This window comes from Parambassis ranga, chromosome 10 (assembly GCF_900634625.1).
Source record: "Parambassis ranga chromosome 10, fParRan2.1, whole genome shotgun sequence".
NCBI lineage: Eukaryota > Metazoa > Chordata > Actinopteri > Ambassidae > Parambassis > Parambassis ranga.
In genome coordinates, this window is record NC_041031.1 from 13884998 (window position 1) to 13908525 (window position 23528).

General features: G+C 42.2%; 3 protein-coding genes across 10 annotated transcripts; 1 reads left to right on the forward strand and 2 right to left on the reverse strand.

Annotated features, from left to right (window-relative positions):
• Positions 1–1548: 1548 nt before the first annotated feature.
• On the forward strand, positions 1549–4753 carry ubxn1 (UBX domain protein 1). Of its 2 annotated transcripts, none has more exons than XM_028416067.1 (10): positions 1549–1636; positions 2123–2187; positions 2283–2336; positions 2463–2620; positions 2968–3034; positions 3164–3355; positions 3471–3522; positions 3617–3733; positions 4017–4200; positions 4370–4753. In XM_028416067.1, exons 2-10 carry the CDS (start codon positions 2129–2131, stop codon positions 4408–4410), a joined length of 924 nt encoding a protein of 307 aa, XP_028271868.1. In that variant the 5' UTR covers positions 1549–1636; positions 2123–2128; the 3' UTR covers positions 4411–4753. The 2 variants fall into 2 exon arrangements, with proteins under 2 accessions (XP_028271868.1, XP_028271869.1); XM_028416068.1 differs by lacking the exon at positions 1549–1636 and adding an exon at positions 1919–2036.
• A 768-nt stretch (positions 4754–5521) lies between these two features.
• On the reverse strand, positions 5522–10623 carry LOC114442475 (pre-mRNA-processing factor 39). 6 transcript variants are annotated; one of them, XM_028416052.1, is made up of 16 exons: positions 10551–10606; positions 9770–9871; positions 9392–9642; positions 9170–9295; positions 8974–9092; positions 8637–8804; positions 8353–8533; positions 8163–8267; positions 7930–8050; positions 7680–7834; positions 7473–7599; positions 7105–7376; positions 6823–7007; positions 6642–6716; positions 6320–6488; positions 5522–6212 (listed from the first exon to the last, which is right to left on the reverse strand). In XM_028416052.1, the coding sequence occupies exons 3-16, from the start codon at positions 9563–9565 to the stop codon at positions 6141–6143; spliced, it is 2049 nt and encodes a 682-aa protein (XP_028271853.1). In that variant the 5' UTR covers positions 9566–9642; positions 9770–9871; positions 10551–10606; the 3' UTR covers positions 5522–6140. The 6 variants fall into 6 exon arrangements, with proteins under 6 accessions (XP_028271853.1, XP_028271852.1, XP_028271854.1 ...); XM_028416051.1 differs by having other exon boundaries at positions 9766–9871; XM_028416053.1 differs by having other exon boundaries at positions 9766–9871; positions 10542–10568.
• A 236-nt stretch (positions 10624–10859) lies between these two features.
• ganabb (glucosidase II alpha subunit b) lies at positions 10860–23272 on the reverse strand. 2 transcript variants are annotated; one of them, XM_028416023.1, is made up of 25 exons: positions 23054–23272; positions 22159–22260; positions 21936–22044; positions 20904–21031; positions 20410–20589; positions 20183–20248; positions 18402–18459; positions 18225–18306; positions 17129–17225; positions 16835–17015; positions 16585–16738; positions 16233–16468; positions 16003–16129; positions 15841–15920; positions 15576–15716; positions 14933–15029; positions 14650–14751; positions 14091–14334; positions 13739–13803; positions 13230–13306; positions 13061–13135; positions 12848–12961; positions 12639–12748; positions 12419–12519; positions 10860–12186 (listed from the first exon to the last, which is right to left on the reverse strand). In XM_028416023.1, exons 1-25 carry the CDS (start codon positions 23071–23073, stop codon positions 12077–12079), a joined length of 2856 nt encoding a protein of 951 aa, XP_028271824.1. In that variant the 5' UTR covers positions 23074–23272; the 3' UTR covers positions 10860–12076. The 2 variants fall into 2 exon arrangements, with proteins under 2 accessions (XP_028271824.1, XP_028271826.1); XM_028416025.1 differs by lacking the exon at positions 20183–20248 and having other exon boundaries at positions 23054–23270.
• Between the last annotated feature and the right edge of the window lie 256 nt (positions 23273–23528).

A 23528-nucleotide genomic window follows, 5' to 3' on the forward strand; every position in this document is an offset into this window, starting at 1 on the left:
GACCAGATAATTCCATGGAAAATGAGTTCTAGTGCCTTCTGATGAATCTCGGTTAACACTTGTTAGTTTGATTGCCGTTGCTAGGCAATCAAACTCTTGTTATAATATATAATAAAAAACAGAGAAGACAATCTAGTCTATTTCCAAACAATATTTCTGTGATGCCGCATTAGTTTAGTACCGGGACACACCTTCAAATTTATACTTAAAAAAGAAAAATGATGACATTTGTTTTGTGTTTTGATAGATATTTTATGTCTATTAACAAATGTTCAAACCAAACATGCCCAGCAACCTGTTAGAGAGTTCTGTTCCAGACTGTTGCCTGGCAACCATTAATTCCATCAGGAAGAAGAACATTTTCCCAATATTGCTTCCGTTTTTAAGCTAAAATTGCTTAAAGGATGACCTGTGATTGATCACTCAAGGAACATCAATTCTCTTCCACGAGTTGCTTAAAGTTCTTGCAAAATTTGTGAATAATTAAAATTTAATCAATACAAAATACAAAGCACATTACTGGATAATCTCGTGCAAATGCAAATCCATAATATTTGATATATGTTTTGGTCATTAAACAAAATGTACACAAATAAACACGGATATAGGTATACAATTTACCCAAATAATCATCTTCATTTATATATTTATGAAAGGTTAATACTCACCAAATAAATACTGAAAATGGTCAGTATGTTCACTCATGAGGGCAAACAATAACAAACAGACTAGAGAAACTCAAAGGGAGGAAAAGTCAAACAATTAAATGACAAACAGGAGAAACAGACAGAGGAGTGAGCATGCAGGCACAGAGGTCTGTCCCTCAGTAATGGTAGACTTGTGAATGATGGCTGCTTAAGACCTCGTGGGGGGGAAGGGGGGGGGATTAATCATTACACTCACAGTAAATATGTAACAGACCCAACCTCCACATAAAAGTCAGCAATTTGTTTGAACACCCACAGACTATAATAAGGATGGGATAAAATCATAGATGCAAGAACAGCAGCCAATAAGATGGCACCATCTGGCCTGAAAGCACCTCAGACCAGCCCCCTCACACTTAGCCCTCTTCAAGTATGATTACATGATTACTAAATGGAGAAAACAGTGGAAAGTTTGTTTAAAGCCAACTGTTTTTGGCAGCCTTGTGGCTTGGATTTACTCGTTTAACCAAAAAAAAGAACTAAATTACTAAATCACTAGGTTCTTTTTAATCATCTGGTTAAATAACTAAACACACACACACACACACACACACACACACACACACACACACACACACACTTTTTGTTATTATTAATATTATTATGTTTTTTTACTGAGAACATTTATAGTTATAATATTGCTAATAGTGTTTTATTAATCATTTCATGGACAGTGTAAGAACATTATATTAATTTTATAAAGGGTAATAATGATTGACTTGCAGACAGGTGAGCTCAGGTTGACCCTGCTCTCAACCTGGATGAAATCTTGCATGTGAACAGAGGGAACGGTGAACCTTATTGAGAGGGAATGATTAGCCGTCTGTTTGTACAGCCCCAAAATGCGCAAAGAAAAAAAAACGCCATTTTCGCCTCGTTCCATTTGATCTGAGTGGGCTGCCGTATTTTGAAGTGGCGTTGTCTGATGTGTGAGTAGCTAACTGACGCTATGTTCATGAGTATATTAGCTGATATTATCTGTATAACAAATAAAAGGGCATTTCTGTGTGCCTTTATATGTAGCATATAAACATTCATTTATAGATGAAGTGATTTATAGGTTCTTCGCGATCCTGTTTGTTTTTAATCGTGCTAGCATGGAGGCTTCCTAGCTCGCTTTCGGAACGTGAACGTTAGCCACATTAATGCTAATTTTAGCTCCCAGTATAATGATATCATATTGTATAATTAGCAAATGGGGATTAAACGTAATTTTGTCAAACTGCTAGACCAGGAGATAACAATATTTGTCGCACGGTGTTGTATTTTGTATAACATGACAGTGTAACCTCGTTGGTTAGGACTGAGCTAGGACAGCATTAACTTTGTGTATGTTAGTTAAGTTAGGTCCGTAACTGTGATTTAGCAATAAATGAAACGTGTGTCTAAATATTAACGCAGTCTTGTTGTTTCAGGTGAAAATGGCAGAGCTAACAACATTAGAGAGCCTGCTGGAGATGGGCTTTGACAGGAACAGGGCGTAAGTGAATCCATATAACTCCTGGAGTAGTATCACAGAAATGAAAGTAAAAAGCTGTCTAATATTAAAGGTGATCTTTGTGTTCTGTGACTCAGGGAGAAAGCAGTGGCCAACACTGGGAACCAGGGAATAGAACAAGCCATGGACTGGTGAGTCTGATACAGTCATGATAACAACTCCAGGGGGGGGGTTCATTGTCAGTTTGTACTATCTAATTCTGGTAATCAGCGGATTAATCATTTCATCATGTTCCCTCTCCCATGTGCTTTTCCCAGGCTAATGGAACACGAGAATGACCCAGACATTGATGAGCCATATGTGCCGCCTGTGGGGAATGTCCTGGGTGGAGAAGCACAAAGCCCGTCCAGCACAGGAGAGCTTACAGGAGAGCTTACAGGAGAGCTTACACTAGCAGACATCGATGAAAATTCGGGTATGTTGTGCATTTCGAACACAAGAAGGGTCATTACAGAGTAACAGAAGAATGCCAGACATCAGTGTAAGCAAGACAATATAAATATGTGTACTGTAAAATACTGTGGCGGAGTGTATCAGGAGCAAAAATTAAACATTACTTAATGCTAGCGACGATCTAATTCTTCATTTAACTTTTTGATTGCATGTATTCACACTCATAAACATATAAACTCCAAACACTCACAGTAAACATGTCCATGCTGAGGTTTTAAGGTTTGTTAGATGACCCTGTCAGCATGTGACTTTGTCTTTGATTTGAATTTATTATACTTGTTCACTGCCTGGTGTGTTTTTGGGCCTCAGAGATTACAGATGAGCATGGTGTAAGGCGGCCAATGACAGAAGAAGAGAAACGTGAGCAAGTTAAAAGGTCAGTAGTTTGTGTTGTGTTTGTGATCCTATAGTGTGTGTGTGTGTGTGTGTGGGGGGGGGGGGGGGGCTGTGTGTCAATAAAAAGTAAGTAAATCTGATGTCTGTGTTGCTGTATGTTTTTTTAAAGGCTAGAGGAGCTGATGCGGGTGAAACAGGCAGAGAGAAGAGAGCGCGAGCGAGCAGAAGAGGTAGAGCGGGAGAAGCAGCGGAGGAAGCAGGGTCAGGAACTGCAGCAGATCCGCCAAAAAATGCAGGATGACGAAATGAAAAAATTGGCTGATCAGCGGAGGAAAGAGAAGATGGAAGACAAACTAGCTCGGTAAGACCCTTATGCATATTTCTCTGTCTTGCTTCTGTGAAATACACCACAAGGCTTGTTCAGATTTCATGCCGAGTCTGATTGATCTTGTGGTGTCTCTCTTTATTCTTGCCAGGCAAAGGGTTAAAGATAAGATAGCACGAGACAGAGAGGAGAGAGCGCAAAAGGTACCTCAGTCTATGGTTGTTCTTTATGTCACCTTTTCTGTTAAGACTAATAACAAATTAAATGATTGCTGTGCATTTTTGTGTTCCTGTTTAGTTTGGGGCACCCACAAGCACCACTGCATCATCCCAGCCTGCCCAGACCAGTCCTTCATCACCAACCAGTCAGGGTCCTCCTCCCACTAAAAAGGAGTATGATGAGTCCAGGATACAGGTGCAGGCCTTTTCTTGTTTGACATGTAGCAATTGAATACATGAACGAATCGAGTCTGTGTTTCAGTTTCTGTCTCATCAAGGTTCCCACTCGTTTTCAGATTGTGTTAGTGCCTACTGTCATTCTGCAGAAGAAGAAAGGGCCTGAGCAGTTATTACAGACACTTGTACATAGAGCTGTTTACTTGTGTCCAAAAGTTAAACAACAAAAGTGACAATTATAATCTTTTTTTCCTCACCTCTGTCTTTGCTCTTATCCATTGCCTACTCTCCCCTTCTCACAGGTCCGTATGCTGGATGGATCAACTATCACAGCTGTCTTTAAGGCCCAGGAGCCACTGGCGGCAGTGCGTGTATATGTGCAGATGAACGGCAACACACCCGAAGGTCAGGATTTCACTCTGCTCTCTCCCTACCCCCGTCACGTCTACACTGAACTGGACATGGAGAAGCCTCTTAAGGAGCTGGGTGAGCTCAGAACACAACATGTTGCTATGTAGCTTATGATTTAGCTTGAATTCCTCACATAGAAATGTGGAATATATAACTAATGTAAGAAAAAGTACAAGATAAAAATGACCGTTAAATCATGTATCACAAATGAAAGACTTTTTGTTGTTTTCTTGTCTCTGTTCAGGTTTGGTGCCTTCAGCTGTGCTGGTCGTTACCAAAAAGTAAGAACAAGATGATCTGCTCTGTGAGCCTACCTCACCACATCAACACCAGAGAGAGACTGATCCACAACTGAGCTGCAGTCTTCTAGTATCACTCAATATGCCAGCTAACTGAACTGTAGCAGAGATGTAGCGTGAGGCTGCATACAGACATGTAATTACTCTTACAATGAAGATGTGAGGAAACAGTTTTTCCACTGAAGCATCCTCTTGCTCTTCTGTGCTGATTTCCCTGGTTGGTGCATAGCTGGCTTCTGAATGATACTGCTTCAAGGAGCATCACTCATTTAAAGTAATTAAAAGAAAAAAAAAACACACAGAACAACATTTTTAACCTGATCCTTACATATACAAGACCTACTCGAGTGGTTCTGAAAGGGCCTTATTTTCAATCCCCACGATCTTCCTGATCCTGTGACCTTTGCCAGTTTTTTTTATAAGTTCAAATACACTGACAGTTATGTCTACATAGTCACCAAAAATCTACTTACAATAAAGCTGACTTGGAAAAATGAGATGACTGATTTTTTTGTTTGGTGCTTTAGCTCAGTGGTAGAGCAGGGTTGTCCAATAACTGAAAGGTTGGTGGTTCGATCCCAACCCACCCTAGTCATTGTTACGTGTCCTTGGGCAAGGCACTTTACCCGCCTTGCTGTGCAGCCTTAAGCAATTTCCCTGATGGGATTATTAAAGAATTTCAAAATGAAAAACAAATATGTTAAAGAGATGACAGAAATATACGCCTGATGTCTTAAAACTCTGCAACTCACACCAAAAACTGATTTTATGGTGTCTTTTTGTATAAGCATATTTTGGGGTGAAGTGTCCCTTTATGCACAGCACTGTTGAGCTGAATGCAACACACTGACTGCTGACGCATCAGCTGATGTTGACGTATACTAAAGATAATCTTAGTTTATCATGATATGATTAGCATTAAATATGAAGTAACACAGCTGCGGCTGCAGAGAGTAAACCCAGATAATATGCCTGACCAGAGGATGGTGCAATACAAAAGCTAACTCCAAAGGGGGCGCTACAGTAGTAGTGGAGCAACAGATTCACACTGAGAGCCATGCTGCCAGCTGGCCTAAAAAGAACATAAAACATTTTTGAGTGCTTGCCCTTCAACATTTATTTTGTACAAATGTGATTCTTCCTCTGGCCTGTAAACTAAAATCCAAAAACGAGCAGAACACACTTCATTCCCTCTTTGACATTTGTTTGAGTGTGACTGATTTTCACACTCACTATGGAAGCACCAACAGACACATCACACAAAACAACTGTTGTGACCACACTATAAAACACCTTTATATACATTAGAAAAAAACCACACGGCCTACTCTGTGGAATGGTAAAAAATGTCAATCATACATCACCTTGGATAAACTGGATGACTTTAAAACACAAGCAAACGGGTCAGCTTGTCAACGAATACAAAAATAGTTCTGATTCGAGCGCAGAGGCGCCATTTTCTTCTCTCCTCTTCTTTCCACCTGCCCCTCAGAATCAACACTGAAAAGATGCGTGTTTAAATGAACTTGACCCTCACTGATCCTCATTTTCACAAATCCAGGACACTGAGGTAACTCAGAGGAAGGACGGAGAGAAGAGGGGTGCTGGGGTATATTTTAGCAGGTGGACCTGCAGGACTTGGGGCTTCAGTTTGTTGTTCAGCTGTGTCCAACTGTCTCCTGTGGTCTTTAGGTGCCACAGTCGGTGCTGCTGTCTTTAGCTGGGTGGATAGTAGCCCTGGTTGTAGTTCCAGGTGTTCTGATAGCCATAGCTGCCATACTGTGGTTGCTGAGAAAGAATCACAACCATCAGGAATCGGATCAATGGACCATATTGAACTCAACGAAGCTCAAACCCTTCACCTTGATCCGAACTTATTAAAATCTGAAGCCTACCTGGTACCAGCTGCTGTATCCTCCATAACCAGCCTGTGCGCTCATGTCAGTGCCCATCATAGGAGGAGGAGGTGTGGTGATGGGGACGTGTGGCATGGTAGGTGGGGCTTGTGCAGACACGACAGCAGAGCCATCGTCAGTTTTGCTCAGCTTCTCTGGATCCTCGTCCCTTAAAAAGCCAGATGATGTAATTTTAAGTTTCCTTTCAAAAAGTGATGGAGCTCCAATGAAGTGAAATATCAAGTGCGCTAAAACACAACTTGACTTCCTTCAGTTTAATTTTCACAGTGCTTGTATTTGACTAGTTGCTCCCCCTTCTCACCCGTTCTCTGCTCCTCTTTTTGTTCCCCCCAGCTCCTTCAGCAGCTTTTGGTGCTCCTCATAGACAGACAGCACACTGAAGAGTACAGACAGACAAAAATAAAACTCAGATGATGAAATGTTTTGTAAGGTGCCATCAGGACTTATATGGCTAACTTGCCATTCAGAAGACCTCTGCTGACCTCTGGATGGAGCTGCTGTAGTCCTCTGCGAACTGCAGACCTCTCTGTGACAAGAGGATCTTTGTGTGCGGGGCAAGAGGAGCTGCAAGTGCTCGCGTCACACACTCCCTCACTGCCTCAGCTGAGGCCCAGGGATCCCCTGACACCTCAAGCTCCAACAGGTTCATGTGCAGTTTATCATTATCCTAAAGAGGAGGATATAAATGTAGAGGTATGTATTATTGAGAATAACTGGCTGAAAAACAGTGTGGGTGTTCTTGTAGATGTTATTTATTGTCTGACCGGACTGATTTCCAGTGCCTCCTGTAGAACTCTGCGCGCTCTGCTGGGGTCCCTGCCTAGTTTCAGCAGGAGACGAGCCAGTTTGATGGAATAGAATGCATGTAACACGGGTTTTTCTTTGGATTCAGCCACTGCCTCTGTCAACAGGGCTTCTGATTGCTCCAGCTGGCCAGCCCGCCTCTCCAAAGCGGCCCTGCGGAGACGGACAACTGCCAGACCCGGTAAGGTTTTCTCCAGTGCCTCCAATACTTGCCGAGCATCAGTTAGGTTACCTGATGGAGAAGGTTTCAATTTATAAACTATTCGTAAGGTTGTGAATTTTTTTAAATGTATTTATATTGTACTATGTATTGTGTGTTTTATCATACCGTGCCTCTCCTCGAAGGCAGCCCACTGCATGTGAATGTTGGGTTTGTAAGCCAGGTGGATCTCACAGGCTCGTCTATATACCGCCCGGGCCTCATCCACACTCTGAGGCTCAAGGTACAGAATGTACTACACAACACACACAAGCACAGGTTACAAACACAGATACACTACAGGAGAATATTCTTGCTCCAAATAGTTTATCCTACCCTTGTCCAGAACTCCTCATACAGTGCACAGGCGATCAGGCAGCGCTCAAAGAGAATGCGAACTCTGTGGTCATCAGAGGCAGCTGATGCCTCTTCTGATGTTTCCTGATGCTGCGGAGTGACCTCTGACTCCTCTGTGGTGGTCTGGCTTGGATCTAAGAGGAGACAGTGGTGTCAGAACTGCAGCTGCTTTAGCAAATTAATGAAATACAGAGACCATCCACCACATCTTCATCACAAGTGTAGTCACCTTCAGTGGACTGCTCTTTGGTGTCCCTGCTCAGCTGAGCTATCTCCCAGTCCAGGTAGGAGTGCCATGCTCGGAGCTGAAGGCGGTCAAGTGGCTTGACGTGAAAATACGGTCGCTTGATCTGTAATGAGAAAACAAAAGAGAAAATCAGGAGTGTGTCTTGATCACGACCTTATTGAAAGAAGGTGCCTGAATAGGAATTGTAGGAAAAGTAGCAGATAAGAGAAACTCACAGCATCTTCAAATGACCATCTCTGTCGGACTTCTGCCTCGTTGTCCTGGTACACTTTCTCTCTGAGAACCAGCAAATGTTCCCTAATCTTCTGTATCAGTTCCTCCTGACATGTACGCAGAAAATGTATTAATATACAATAATCTGTTTGACCATCTCAGTAGAGTTTACAAACAGTGGATGTTTCTCACTGAGTCTGTGTCCTTGGGTGTGTCAGGCTCTTCCTCGCCTGGCGGCCGATCCTCCTGCTGCTCCTGGGCCTGTTCAGCACGCTCTGCCTTCTGGCTCTGACAGCATAATTCCCTCAGCTCCTCGTACTCCTCAAGGGAAAGCACATCTTTAGGAGGGTAGCTGTTCAGGTGTTCTTTAAGCCTAATGTTAAACAAGAGGGACAGAAAATGAAAATATGGAATTAGAACTGGAGAAAGAAAGAGGAGTTCTATCAGTTCTAAATGAACTAGACAGATTGTCTTACTTGGTGTAGTGGGTGTTGTAGAGCTGTGTGGGGACTTTAAGGACTCTGTCCAGGACAGCTGCTGCATTCTTCATGTTGCCCTGCTCCTTTTCCCACTCAACATACAAATCCCACAACCTGTCTGAGTGGAAGTCCAGACCTGCTGCAGCAACTGCATCCTCAAACACGCTGAGGATAAGATAACAAAATAAAACATCAAATGTTCTGATCTCTACTAAATGACAGGATGAATAAAACACTGAAAGCTAGTTAACATCATCTTCAGCACACATTACACCAATAAAGCTGATAAAGCAAACAATCATAAACTTAGCCCTGGATTTGAGCCACTGTTTACCTGCGAATCCGTTCAGGTGACTCAGGCAGGTTCATGTCAAGTGTTCCCAGCAGCAGATTAATGTAGTGAATCCACAGATCTACACTCAGAGGAATTGCCTGGAGGCCCCGAATACAAACCTAACACCATACCAAAATCAGGAACACTTGTAACTATTGATAATGATGAGGGGAAGACAGGCTGTGTTCTGCTTTACCTCCTCCGCTTTGTTGTTGTACCCAGCACGGCGCTCCAGGTCAGCAAATTTCTTCCAGTAGCCGTAGCAGAGCGGATAGCGTGCGAGGAATGCTTCCAGCGATCTGCGTGAAGCTGAGAAGTGACTCTGACCAGAGAAGAAGAAAACACCAAAATGTTACATTAGACATACTAACCAAACATGTTTTGTTGAAAATATATTTGCTCTCCAACAAACACACACCTCCTGCTCGCAGTACTGCAGCAGATCGGTCCAGCTGGTGAAGTCTTGAGGATTGTCATGAGCAGCTTTCCAAAGACGCTCAAAATCTGCGGGCAGTTCCCCCTCCTCATCCTCTGTACCTGGGGCTATGGAAAAGGAAGCGGGGTCAGGGCCTACAGGATGCTCAGTGGCCATGCTGGTACTGCCGTTCTCTTCTGATGCCTCAGACGCCTCAGCTGGAGGTGGCGAAGGAACCTTAGTAGCTTCCACTGCTAAAAAGAGAAGAGGTAACTCATTAATCATCAGTTCCTATTATACCTTAATATATTGTGAGCTGAAACCACCTTTTGTATGGAAAAAAACACAATTATTTATTTGTCTCAAATAAAACCTACCTACCAAGGATATTAATTGCTTAAACTCAGCCAGCTGTTTTTGATCTGTCACTGCATGCTTTCTCAACCATCCCACAGTCACTTATTTTTGTCTCTTCATGTTTTTCTGTGTAGGGTAGAAAGTTATTAAAATGTCTATCCACTGCAGGCGTTTGTCAGGGAAGCTTTTACAGCAATGTATCGAACATAATTCACATGGAAAGTAATACATTGACACAACCCTACATTAGTGCACAGTAATGCAAGTTTGACCCTGTTAGTAAACAATCATATACTGTGTACCTATGTAAACAATCTAAAACTTTGCAGTCAGCAGCTGAAAATGAAAGTACAGTAAATACTGCCTGCAGCTGACGATTAATTCGTGATAAAATATCCTAAAACTACATCAAATTTAAGAAATTTAAGAAAGATTAAGATTTGAGCTTTCATTGTTGACAAACTCTGCCTGCTTCTGCAGAGATGTTTCATTCATAAACAGCTCACTGTATCGATTAGATGCGCGGTCTCCAGCTCCACTGGGTAATTGCAAACATTAAGCAACTAATTTACAACGAAAAGTAAACATTAGCAGCAGCCCGCACCACCAAACACTGTAAAGTTGATATAATATGAGGTATGTACTTAAAATCACATTAGCTTAGCTTAGCTTGTCATGCTTTCCAAGAAGAATCACCAATAGAAAGATGCATTTAGAACATTTGCAGATAAAATTAAAGCGGAGCAACATCTGTAAAACTGCATCCAGCTATAATGTGGAAATGTATTAACGTTACTTAAAGTACCCGAAGACTCATCGAGGTCCCCGTTGCCGCACATCTCCTCACAGCCCTCCGCCGCCATGATGGAAAACGTCTCGCTGACGTCATTTAGGCGCGACAGTACAATGAGAATACAGATGACATTTTTCATTATTTACAACGACAGTGGCTATATAAACTATACTTTGTCGTTATATTACAAAGAAAACATTAAAATGACCGGTATAGTACATTATTTAAAGTACTTCCATGGAAAACCTTCAAAACACGACTTTTACTTTAAATATTATATCATAGCTATAGTTTAGAATCATCTCAATTCACTCAAAAAAATCTTTTTAAACATTTGGTCAACTTTATTTTCACTTGGTCTCATTTTTTAGAGTACATCTGACAAATTTGATTGACAGCTGAAGTCTGATTCTTCACTTCCATTTCCACCAGTTCAAACCACGACAAACAAAAATGCAGCAACATGTACATTTATGATCATAAAAACAATCAAGGAGACAAATTACGAGAACAAAAACCCCTAAAAACCTCAGATGATTTGCCTAGACTTGACATAAACTGGTCTCCAGGGGACAATTAGTAATCTCGAGGGGGTGCTCTGCATACATTTCTGCCAGATTTTTGTGGAAATTAAATTAGAATTGACCCGCTCATTAAGGTCCAAATAACAGATGAAATCCTGGACCGCCGAATACCTAGTTACAAATGAAAAATCTAAACTTTTAAGTCCTTTTCCTCAAGTGCATTAAAAATAATCTAATAAACAATGTTGGAAAATAACCTGATAAAACAAACAAAGCCTATCAACAGGATGCCTAACAAACTCCAGTGGTTCCATCCCCTGAAGTGATTCCCATTTCAAAACAACAGCTGAAAATCCCCCTCTCTTTGCAGCAGTCAATGACTCAGTCAATGTTTAAAGCAATTATTATGAATCACTTCCATGCACAAAAATTCATCACTGAGGACAGATTTCTGTATCTTGTTTTTGTCATCTGGAAAGAAAATGTTGGCGAGCCCTCCCTAAATATCAAGTGTGGCATAAGTAAAGAAGGTCAATCTCTGAGTTGATCTTAGTGCATGGCTTAAAAACAGGGATGGAATGGACTTTCTGAATCACATCATAGAGGATCAGCAGCAGGTGGGGTAAGTGCTTTGAATGTGAACCTTCATTTTAAATGGCAAATGGAAAAATCAAGTGGACAGTAAAAAAAAAAGTCATGAGCTAAACCACTCAGTTATTACCAACAATTATCTATCTACCTATCAGTAACCCTGACACCGTTTTTGTTAGGCATGACAGTGTGACTGAACACAAGACGGAAATGGCAGAGAAGTTAAGTGGCTCAGGTTGACAAACAGGTATACATGGGCATATGTATGTCTGTGTGAATGTGCAGTGCGTTATCATTATTCATTTATGTCGTCTATCCTGTTGTCCTGCTGTAATTAGTTTTGGGGATTGACACCTTGTATCTCTCCATTTCCACTGGTTCAGTACATTTCAATGAATTTCTCATCCTCTACTGTTTCCGTGGTTACTGAAGCACCACGGTCCAGTCGTCCCCTACGTTCATGCTGGGCTTGCGGAGCGTCAAAACAGACATAGAGGCATCAAAATCAAACTCTATTAAACTCTCCTGTCCATCTGCAAAAGAGAGAAAAAAACACATCAGTGAATCTCATCAAAAAGGTTTACTCTTTTAGAGCTGTTAAATATTAGAAATCCCCCTTGTTGCTTCAGATTGAGTACTGCTCCTTTCTAGAATGAGCTATTATGGCCATGAGTAGAGAAACTAAAATATTTATTTAATGAATTTAATTTTGCTCTCAGTCTTTAGCCACCTCTAGTACCATGATTACAGATATCAGGCACTCACCAGCAGTCTTAAGGGTAACCTTGCTGGGTTTACTGGCTCCTAGTATGACAACACGTTCAATCCAGGAGCGAGTAGTAAACTGGGCATCGGGAGCGAGGTTACTGTGGACGAGGCAGAAACATGGATTTAAAGTTTAAGGTACAACAATACAGAAATACAAAGTAGCTCTGTTGCTGTTTCTTTTTCGAGGCAGGTAACTGAGATAATATTCGTCACTTACATGGAGGTGAGGCTGTTGTTGATGAAGGACAACTTCCTGTGGATGAACTCCTTCTTTTCATAGTTGAAGGTGTGGCCATCATCTATGTAGAGCTCACCCTCTGCAGTTCTCTGTAATAATACATTATAGACAAAGTATGACACTTGTTTACTAGCACCAGATCACAGTTGTATGTGGAGCTAACAGCAGAAAATGCACAATTCAATTACCTTGGGATTAAGAGCTACATATAGAGTATAGGGGTCATGTTCCATACAGGTGGAGGACCTGCGAACTCGAAGCTTCCTGGGAATGATGGAGCCACCCCGCTGGAAAACGGGGATCTGGTGGCAAAATGCAAGGCTCCAAATTAAAATCACATTACAGGAATTATGGGGAGGACTTTGAATAATGATGATAAATGTAAAATCTGTGAGTCTTACAGAACTCATGGTGACTGGGATGTAAAGGTTCTGGGCCCCGTTGTGCTTCTGGAAGGTGTGGACATCATACCAGACCTGAGAACACACACAGACAGACGGCTTAAGATGAGATCACTTGAAGACATAGACAGTAGATAACTGTATCATGCATTTAAAGCCTTCCTCTTACCTCATCTTTACCAGGCAGGTAGGCCGTGACTCCCCTGGCTCCCTCCTCTGTAACTGGGTGCACCAACAAGTCTTGTCCTGCAGCAGATTTCAAGTTAACTTCCGGGGAACTGATAATTATTTTCTAAAATTGTTTGTCTCTACTAACGTTCATTTAAGATTGTCGTCTTGTATCAGTTAAACCTACACTGATATGTTTGGTCACCTGGTGGCAGCAGACACAAGCTAACGCTGACTACAACTTCTGTGCTCAACCGGTCAATTCAAGTCTCACTACACTCAACAGCCTGCTCCAGTTTGTTAGTTGTTGCTAAGTAGATACTATACAATGTTTTTTTAATGTTCTCACTATCAGCTGCAAACCAGAAAAAGGACAGTGCTATAACATAGCTGTGGACTAGAAACTTTATATATAACATTAAAAACAAATCACACCTGGACATCTCTAACCAGAATAATCAAGACATCAGTCAAACACAAACATTTAAACTTTGGTGCTTTGTTTCTCACCAATCAAGAACTCATCATCCAGAGCAAAAGTTGCAGGATCCTGAGGATACTCCACCCACAGCGGTCTGCAACAGACACACAATTCATAATATTGTAATTTGCATCGAAGCATATTATTAAACTCTGCAGTCAATTCAAATCAACACCACAATGCACTACACATGTAATTTTACATGGTATCAAAACAGGGGTATTCTCAGCTTTTTCCACTGATGGTTTGTAAATGTTATAAACAGCAACAGGAAGCCAGTATCTGCCTTCATATTTTGTATACAACACATAGTAAAGTCAAAAGTTTTAACCTTACAACTGCAGGTTAAGAACATAAAAATGCTTCCTGCCCTGTTCTCACCTCATGACAGGCTCTCCAGAGCGGTATGTGTGGTAAAACTGCTGGTACCAGTATGGCAGGAATGTGTAGCGCTGGCGCACAGCTTCACGGATCAGCGCTGTGTTTTCAGGACCAAAGAGCCAAGGCTCACGACGAGGAGTATCAAGGTGGGCGTGGGCCCTAAAGAATGGTTGATAAGCTCCAGTCTGGTACCAACGCACAAGCAGCTCAGTGCTTGGAGACTTGAAGAAGCCACCAACATCAGCTATGAGACAGAGGGGTTTAGATGTAAGAGCTTTGTGAAGGGAACAACACAACAAACCCTTCTGAGATCGTCCCTTTTTACATTTAATACAGAACATCAGTATCACGGTCTGAACTGTATTGCAAATGAAATGTTAAATACACATTGCTATGATAACATGACCAATTCAGGGACATCTGTTTTATTGCAAAAAACTCCTTTACTGTTAATAACAACTTATATGCAACTCACTTTTAGGTTGACAGGAAATGAATTAAGGTAATAAACACAGTCACACCACTACATCACTACTAAACTAAAGTTGTTCAAACTCACCACCACAGAAAGAGATGCCAACCAGGCCCAGACTCAGACACATGGGGATAGAAATCTTTAGATGGTCCCACTCAGCAGCATTATCTCCTGTCCACACCGCACCTGGAAACACAAAAACAAACTTCAAACATTCAAGTCACGTCAGTGCAACCGGACATTGCACAGAGAGCTGTGCTCCAACATGCACCTCTTCCAAGTGGTGACAAGTCATGTATGAAAGGGGACAGTCTACATTAGCAGAGTATCAGGAGGTCTGGGAGGTAAAGGAAGAAAAAGATCTCACCGTATCGCTGTGACCCAGCGAAGAAGGCCCTGGTCAGGACAAATGGTCGCTCAACTCCTCCTGACCTCTGGATCAAACCTTCAGTTGTGGCCATTTGCTGTGATCATAAAGACAGCAATGTTTAGAAAACAATTACCTTTGTCAGTTGTTAAATCCATGTTGTTTCCACCATGGTGGCTCTCTCTTTTGCAGGGGTCAACTGCCCCAGTATTAATAACTCTACTGTCGACTTAGAGGCACAATGAAACGGCTCTGCTGTTCATCTCCATACTTGTCTTGCATTCGAGCAAGATGCTCTGAAGCCCCGAAATAAATAGGCTGTGATTCAGGCCATTATGTACAACACATCATTCCAAATTATATGATCATGGCAGAGGCACTTACAGCAGAAGGACACTGATGCACTTGAAATCTCACTCCATCCTCCACACCCCAATCAGAAGAGAGCTTTTGATCAATTTCTTTCTTTCTTTTTTTTTTTTTTTAAATCGAATTGAAGTGTGGTACTATCACTTCCCTTTCAAACTAACTACACTCACCCACAGTGAATAACAGTGACTGTTTGTTAAAGACAACAACTACAGACATGACAGATAAAACCCAAGAAAGGTCCATTTAGCCAAGCTCAGATGTGTGTACTCACCACATAGAACCCATATAGGTTGTGTACGTCACGATGCTCCCAGGCTCCATGCACTGCATCCTTATGCATGGTGACCTCTGGCCCATTGAACACGGATGGCTCATTCATGTCATTCCATGTATACAGGTTCTCCATGGAGCCCTGGTGAGTGAATAGATAAATGGATATAAGTTTACTCACATTATGGAAAAAATAACATTTTAAATAAAACATTGCAGAACACTAAAAATGCACCAGAAAAAGCCTCTGTTTCCTCTAGGCTCACCTCATACTGATCGTAGGAGAACATGCTGGCCCACCAGGCCCTCATGTCTGCACGGGTGAAGTCCGGATAACCAGCACTACCTAGCATTCAACAAATGTTTCTCAGTGAAGAGCCAGTTGATCAAGTTGTTTTTTATTACACATTTTCTAATGATGTACTTACCAGGCCAGCACCAACCCTCGTAGTCTCCACCATCTTTATTCTTGATGTAGAAACCTCGAGAACGGATTTCATTGTGGATCTTGTAGTTGCTGTCTACTTTGATATGAGGGTCCACAATGGCCACCATCTACAGAAAAAAATCAGCAGAATATACACTGACGAACATCTGGCAGGAAAAAGTATCAATCTGAGTGCTAGTACACTGATGCTGAACTGCTTTTAATCTGTACCTTGCGTTTCTTGTCCATGATACCCTGCAGCATTTCCTTTGGTGTTGCAAACTTGTGTGGATCCCAGGTAAAGTAGCGCTTCCCATCTGTGTGCTCAATATCCAGCCAGATGAAGTCATAAGGAATGTCATGCTCGTCGAATCCGGCATCTACTGCCTGCACGTCTTCTTGGTCATTGTAGTTCCAGCGGCACTGGTGGTAACCAAGGGAGGCCAAAGGAGGGAAAGACTGGGTGCCTGAGGAAGAATAACAATGATGAATGAAAGTATGACCACTTTAACACTTAAATATTTGCTATTATCTGCCAGTTGTGAAAACGTTTGTAACAGAACCCGGCCATCCATCTTCCTACCGGTCAAAGAAGCATACTGAGAGAAGACGTCTTTGGGAGTTGGTCCCAGCATAATGAAGACGTCGATGATGCCGCTTTCAGAGATCCAACGAACATCTGTCTGTGGTGTCTCACTGGAGCCCTGAACATAATCCAGCATTTTTCCAAAAACAGTCTGAAAAGAGAGAAAAAAAATCAAAACAGTGTGATTTTTGTGGCACTTCACTCGTGGTCAAGGCTGGAATAGACTGGCTAGTGAAAAGAAACATACCTTTCCAGCTGTGTTGGAGCTTATATCCACCCAGGTTTCTGCAGCATTGAGCCAGAAGATGCCTGTAGTCCGCTTGGCATTGTGGGCCAACATTACGGGGACAGCCCCATACAAGGCCATAGGGTTATACAGCTCGTACTGGAACACGTCCAGGTTATAGAGCCGATATGGATCTCCATTACTGGAACATACAAACACACAAGGGCATAAGATGTGTGCCAGTAATGCAGAGGAGTGTTCCTCTTTCGTATGAATATATTTAACGTGTTAATGTGACCTGTGGTTGCCACTCACTCTGTTGTTTTGAGTCTCAGGGTGTCTGCATGTTCTGGAATACCGTAGACATGCTCCACCCCCGGCAATGAAAAGTCTAAACTGACAGCAGATGGACCTGAAGGGAAACGTGGACAACAAACAGTTAAAGGACTTAAAGAAGGTGATTTCATTTACCAACCATCTAAACACATCCTCACTAAAGCTGGATCCATACTCCGCGAGACAAAGACATTTTTCCCCCGTGCAGACGTTACGCCCACAAAATGACGTCATTTTTTGTCTCTGACCGCCCGCTGATCCGCACTCCTGTGCACAGGGTCCGGGCCGAACTTTGTCTTTCAAGGCTGTGCGGCAACCATGCTGTGATTGGTCGGAATTTATTGTAGGCGTGATGAAAGTGGAGAAGCGCAAGAGCCTCTCCAGGTATATAGGTAGGTGTATAAACAGCACTGATTCAACAGATTTAGATAAGACCATACCGGTTTTGCATGATGAGCAATAAAAGAAAGAAAGAAAGGCAAGTCAGGGTGATTTGTCACCAATAACTCCCGACAGCCATTCACACATACCAGATGTGACTGTTACCATTCTATATACTCCTACATACCCGGGCATAATAGGCTCGTTAACAATGTCTGTATATCTTTGCTATTGTTACTTTTAATGTCGCATCTTCACAGCTCAACACCGGACAGTTTGAAGTATCGCAGGCACATTGGAACACAGTAGATGTGCAAATGTGGTCATAAAGGCACAAACACTGAATCTTTGCTGTTGTTACTTTTAATGTCGCATTTTCACAGCTCATCGCCGGACATCTCACGCTGTTGCAGGCACCCTCTCTGTATAATGCCCTCTTGCCATGGCACAAGTCCTTGTGGTGTGTTAAAAAACTCAGTAAAGTGTTTCCTTATAGTTTAGTGGGCGGGCCGTATGAGGAGTTCTGCACACACGCGTCTCGCGGAGTATGGTACCTCAGTGCGGAAAAGACCCTTTTTTTATCTCTTACCACCCGTGGAGCGCGTTCTCCGCTCTTTGTCTCGCGGAGTATGGAACAGCCTTAACATGTTCATAAATGCATATAATACAATGCAGACTTCAAAGTATTGCTTACCATTAGGCTTGCTGTCTGAGTGAGATTTAAATGTTTCCTCCCACATCCCGTCTTCTGCTTTCTCTTCCTCTTCTTTTGTTGTCTGACATGCAAAGTAAGAGAAGAGTCATAACAAATGGAGCTATGGCCAGGTGTGAAAACTGTGTTTAAATACAGAGAGCATTTAGTGTGCGGTACCTCGGCCTGGTTTGCCGAATCAGCCTCATCTTTCTTCTCAGCCTCTGGGTCTGCCTGACTGCTCCATGGCACAGTAGGAGGAGGTAAAGAAATGATGTGTTACTTTGATAAAGTCTATCTAATGACCAATGATATTAAATGGGGAAATATTTAAACTATGATAAAGGAATGACATACAAACAGGGAGGTTGGTGATTGTTCTGACTCAAAACAACTTACCAGCATTCTACTCAGTCTTGAATGACTTTTACTTTAATGACAAGGGGGACTGAGCAACTCCCTGCCTTGTGGCTATTATAAGCTAAGCATTATGGGAAATGAGCTCCAGAGGCTGCTCCATGTAACACCCACATGGATTACTACAGAAACAACTATCATACCCAATGGATCTGACAATATTATAAGGTGTAATCCAGGCCATGGTGTAACACTAAAAAAAACCTTCACACAAGCCTTGACCTGTCACAGAATTTTGGCAACTACACACAGCTGTAGAAGTGCATAACCTGCAGTGGTGCTCATGCAGGCAAAGGGGGGCTACAGTTAAGATGTCACTTAAAGCAGATAGTACACAGGGATAAAGCAAACCATCAAAGGTATAAGGTATAACCACAAAGAGAGAAGCTGCTGTTGGGCTTTGGAGCAGGACAGGAATGCCCATACTACTGGAACACAAGCTACATGGGTAAAAACACAGAAGCACAACGCTACAGTCTGCAAACTCAAATTATGAAAATACTTTCATTCAACGGAACGGGTCAAGAAACCCAGTCAGTCATGCAGTAGCAATGTTAGATCAGTTTATCAGAGGAGCTGCTAGAGTGACACTACAGGTGCATCATTTTGTTAATCTGACAACAACAAAACAATATTGCTGGGCCTACAGGTGACCTTGTGGTATGATCTTACAAAGTTTTCTGATTATTAAGCTCATACTTTATTCTTACGATGAAAACATGAATCAATCAGTCTGATATGAACCATCCAGGCCTGAATCATCCCTTAAAAGGTGGAGTAAACCTTTCTGGCCCAATTCACCAAATATCACCACCATCAACGGTCTGCTACCTGTATGTTGGAAGTGGTGGAAGAGAGAGGCAACTGTGTGGGTGGAGGTGAGTGAGGAGAGCATAGGGAGGTTGTTGTGGAAGAGGTGGATGCAGGGGTGGATAATATTGCATTAGAAGATATGGCAGAGGTTGTGATGGAGGAGAAAGAACGGGAGCAGAAATTTGGTGGAAGAGGAGTAGCGGGTTTTTTAGGAAGATAATGGAGGTAGTTCAGAAGGATGCTGTAAAGGAGGAGGAGCAGAAAGTTAAGGTGGAGAGTAAATCTGGACTGATATAAATTGAAAAAGGTTTGAGCCGTGTGAACTTCAGGGAGACCTGCGACAGCTGGAAGACTTAATGATGAGTAGGTTGCTCCGTTTCGGTATGACAGGATGCTAAACATTTGCTTTTCTTTCAACTGGGGAATGCTGTTGATGCAAAGTTAGCTGTGAGTTGTTAGCATCACTGGCTGTTAGCTATGTTTCTTTGGCTTTGCATGTCCATGAATGTGAGGGAGGTCCTAAGTTCAAATAAGGAATGATTTGCTCCACCTTTAATACTAGATCAAATCAACATCACCATGCACATACTTAACCACACCCTCTCTCTCAGTCACACTAATTTATACAAATACAGTACTTGGTGTGATGGGAGTCCCTACATTTTATGTCACTATAGGCAGCATTAGCACAAGGAACAGAATACACACTGACAAATCTTAAGGGTGTTTACCTAGAGAATACCCTCTTGATATTATCCCACACGCTAGCCACTGTGCTAGTTACTTTATAGGAGAAACTAGGATGATAGGGAGAAGGACAGAACAACGAGTCAGAGACAATACTCAAAAACAAACCATATCATGGAAACAAAAATAGAAATCCTCCACTGAGTGAGGATGTGGATTAAAAAAGAGAGGGCTGGTATTTGGAAATGTGTGTGCATGCGTGGTGTCTCACGTGTCCTTGCGCATCCTCAGGTGCTCAAAGGCCAGCAGGCCACGCGAGTTCAGCGACATCAGCACGTCACGACCCTCCATGATGTCCAGGCGGAATGGTCGGGCACTAACAATGACCCTCTGAGACTCCGCCCCCAGGGCAAGTACCACCCCGTTCTCATCCTGAGACAAGAGAGACAGGCTGAGGCAGAGAGGGGAAAGAAAGAGAGAGAATTTGATTTAGACAGAAAGAACAGTGAGTATAGCCTTTATCATCTTTGTCGTATGTGACACATTGTTTCTTAACAATACTTTGACAGTTTTTGACTTTCAAATGAGAAACCATTACATTAATTGAGCCATGATCACTCAATTTCTGTTTTAACATTTGAAAGTGTCTTCTGCATTCTTCTATTTTTTGTTACTCCACAGATTCTTTTGATGTTCCTCTCAAGTTGTAATATCAAACCACCCACACCACACCACACAGTCAGAAAACTCTCACAGGACACTCACGGCTCAGTAGGCGGCTCCCTGACAAGCACGTCTGGGACCTCATAGCGAGGTTTTAGTGGCTTCAGCTCATTAATCTTCACTCTGGTTATGTTGCCCTGGAGACGGTAGAGCTCGAGCAGCAGACGCACCTGAGAGCCATACATAGAGTGAGAGGGGTGAGAGGGAAGGTGCAGAAATACAAGAAGAGCAAAGGAGGTACCTTATTTTTACATGAACATTGAAGCAGAGTCAAGAAATGGGTTTAAACCAGGGGCCAGATTCTTCAAGATTAAACAGCAGCTGGCCATGTAAGGCATTTGATAACAAGGCAGAACAGATCTTTTTTTTTTTTTAAATGGGCTTAAAATTTTGTTGGACGTATTTGTCATTTCAGATGCCAAAGTATTAAATAGAGGCAGTGGTAATTTTCTAATAACTTTATTGTGGGAGGTTTAAATTGAAACAGTTTCCAAACATTTTAATGTGGACAGCATGCAAATGAACACTGGTTACCCTCCATCAAAGTTGCCAGAGCACCTCATTTGCCAGTAAAAATATCTGGTGGGTGACATTAAACATGTCACTCCAGAGCTGTTGCTTAGGCAAAAAAAAAAAAAAAAAATCAGATCTAGATGAAGAGCGGAAATTATGGCAGAAAAAAGGGAAGTCACCTCAGCTGAGATTCATGTAGTCATCAGCCAGCCACCAGCTAGAGCCACCAGTGTTTTTGGATGAAGTTACAGTATTTGTACAGTTACACAAAAGGGGAGAAAATAAAACCCAAACCCACATAGAAAAAAAAACAATAGCAATGGTGCCTTACACAATACGCATCCTCCTCTGGTCACATATGAGCGATTTTTTTCCCACTTTTTAGACAACTTATGTAAAGATGGCCTACATTCACCACCATCTTCAATGCTAAATTATACAAAAATGCCTTACAGCAGTAGAAACCTGAGAATCTCAATTAAGATTAATTTTATTAATCCCCATAGGGAAATTCTATTTCAAAGAACAATAAATACAACACAGTCTTCCTGTGAGTCCTACCTTGTTGTTGTCATTGATGAGCTGCAGAGTGAGTCTAGTGTTGGTCAGCTCCATGGTCTCCAGCAGGGCTCGATAAGGGGACTCACCAGGCTTCAACGCACGCTGACGCCTGTTTAAAATTTAAAACCAAGGTTGGACTCCAGTTATAAATCTGTAACTTCATGCTTTTCCCCGCTCAGTTAAGCAAAGTAAAGATATCATTTCCTATATATCTTGTACCCACTTGCAAAAGGCACTCTGGTCACAAGTCTTGAAGTTGCCCTTATCCACAGCCCAGGTGCCACTGAGGCACACAGCCAGCCAGAGAATCAAGACAGGCGCCATCCTGAAAAGAAAACTACAACTTAAAACGGTCCAGACTAGAACCAGCTTTAATTTATGCATTTAGTTGAGCAATTCACAAACCAAGTGGACCACTACATGGCGCAAGCAAACGCACACACACACGAACTTTGATCTCTCTGTGGTGGTAAAATGTGTCCTCAAATAAAAGGCATCGACAGAAAATGGAGCTACAACCATTTCCCGTTTCCCGGTTATGCTGCAGCTACACAGTGTGCAGACACATTTAAAACAGAAGCGACAGACACCCATTCGTCACATTAACACAACAAGCCTGTACGTAAAGACTCACGTTCAGCATTTGCGCTTCTGTCAAATTCAGGTGACGTGAAGTGCTTGGGCTTATGCCAGGAGACCGTATTAGCTAACAGATCCGCTAACATGAGCTAGCTAGTGTGCGCTGGAAATCCGGTTTGAACAGATCAGGAAATAAACACGAAATATTTACTTGGCAACAATAGAGCATCGATATTTCATAGGCGGACCACTGTCCGGTTGCCTGACAAGTGTATTGTTTTTAATCACCCCTCTGAATGAAGATACGGTGCTAACCTTGCTAACAGCGATACAGGCAGCTTGTCAAGCCTCTTAATTCAATTGGGGGTGATCTCGACTTTTCCTGTAAAATGTTCCCGTCGCGGCTCTTAAACAGTAGGTTTGCGTTCATGTTTATTAAGTGTATTTCCACAGCGACAATATGTGCCCTTCCTGCGTTCAAAGTATAAATCAAAGCAATGATATATTAACGATGAAACAGCGGAACTGCTTTGTCTTACCTTTCACTGAAGGTGGCCATCTTGATTATGCCGCTGCGTGACTCCGCCCCTTTCACTCCGCAACAAAGATCGTTAAAAAGTAAGATTCTCAGCAACTGACCCAAATAGTCACACTTGAAAAACGTAGAAATATGTTAAAATATTTATATTGCACCAATCGTCTCATAGATTGTTTTTGTAGTTATCTAGTAATCTGGCTGACGATTACAGATGGATGTATGTGAACTTGGTTTAATATTTATCCTCTCAGGCGCGGACACGTCATCGCTGAGCTCCAGTCAGTGAAGTGCACACATTTGTCCAGGATTTGCCACAATGGATACACAACCAACCAATGCAGTGCAGGAGCGCCACACACACGTGTTCATTCGATACAATACGATCCTTTATCCTGATGCCTCAAGGCAGGATCACCCTTTATATTCTGCATTTTGGAAGCCTATAAGTTTTATTGAATCTTCATGATTATGCCGTA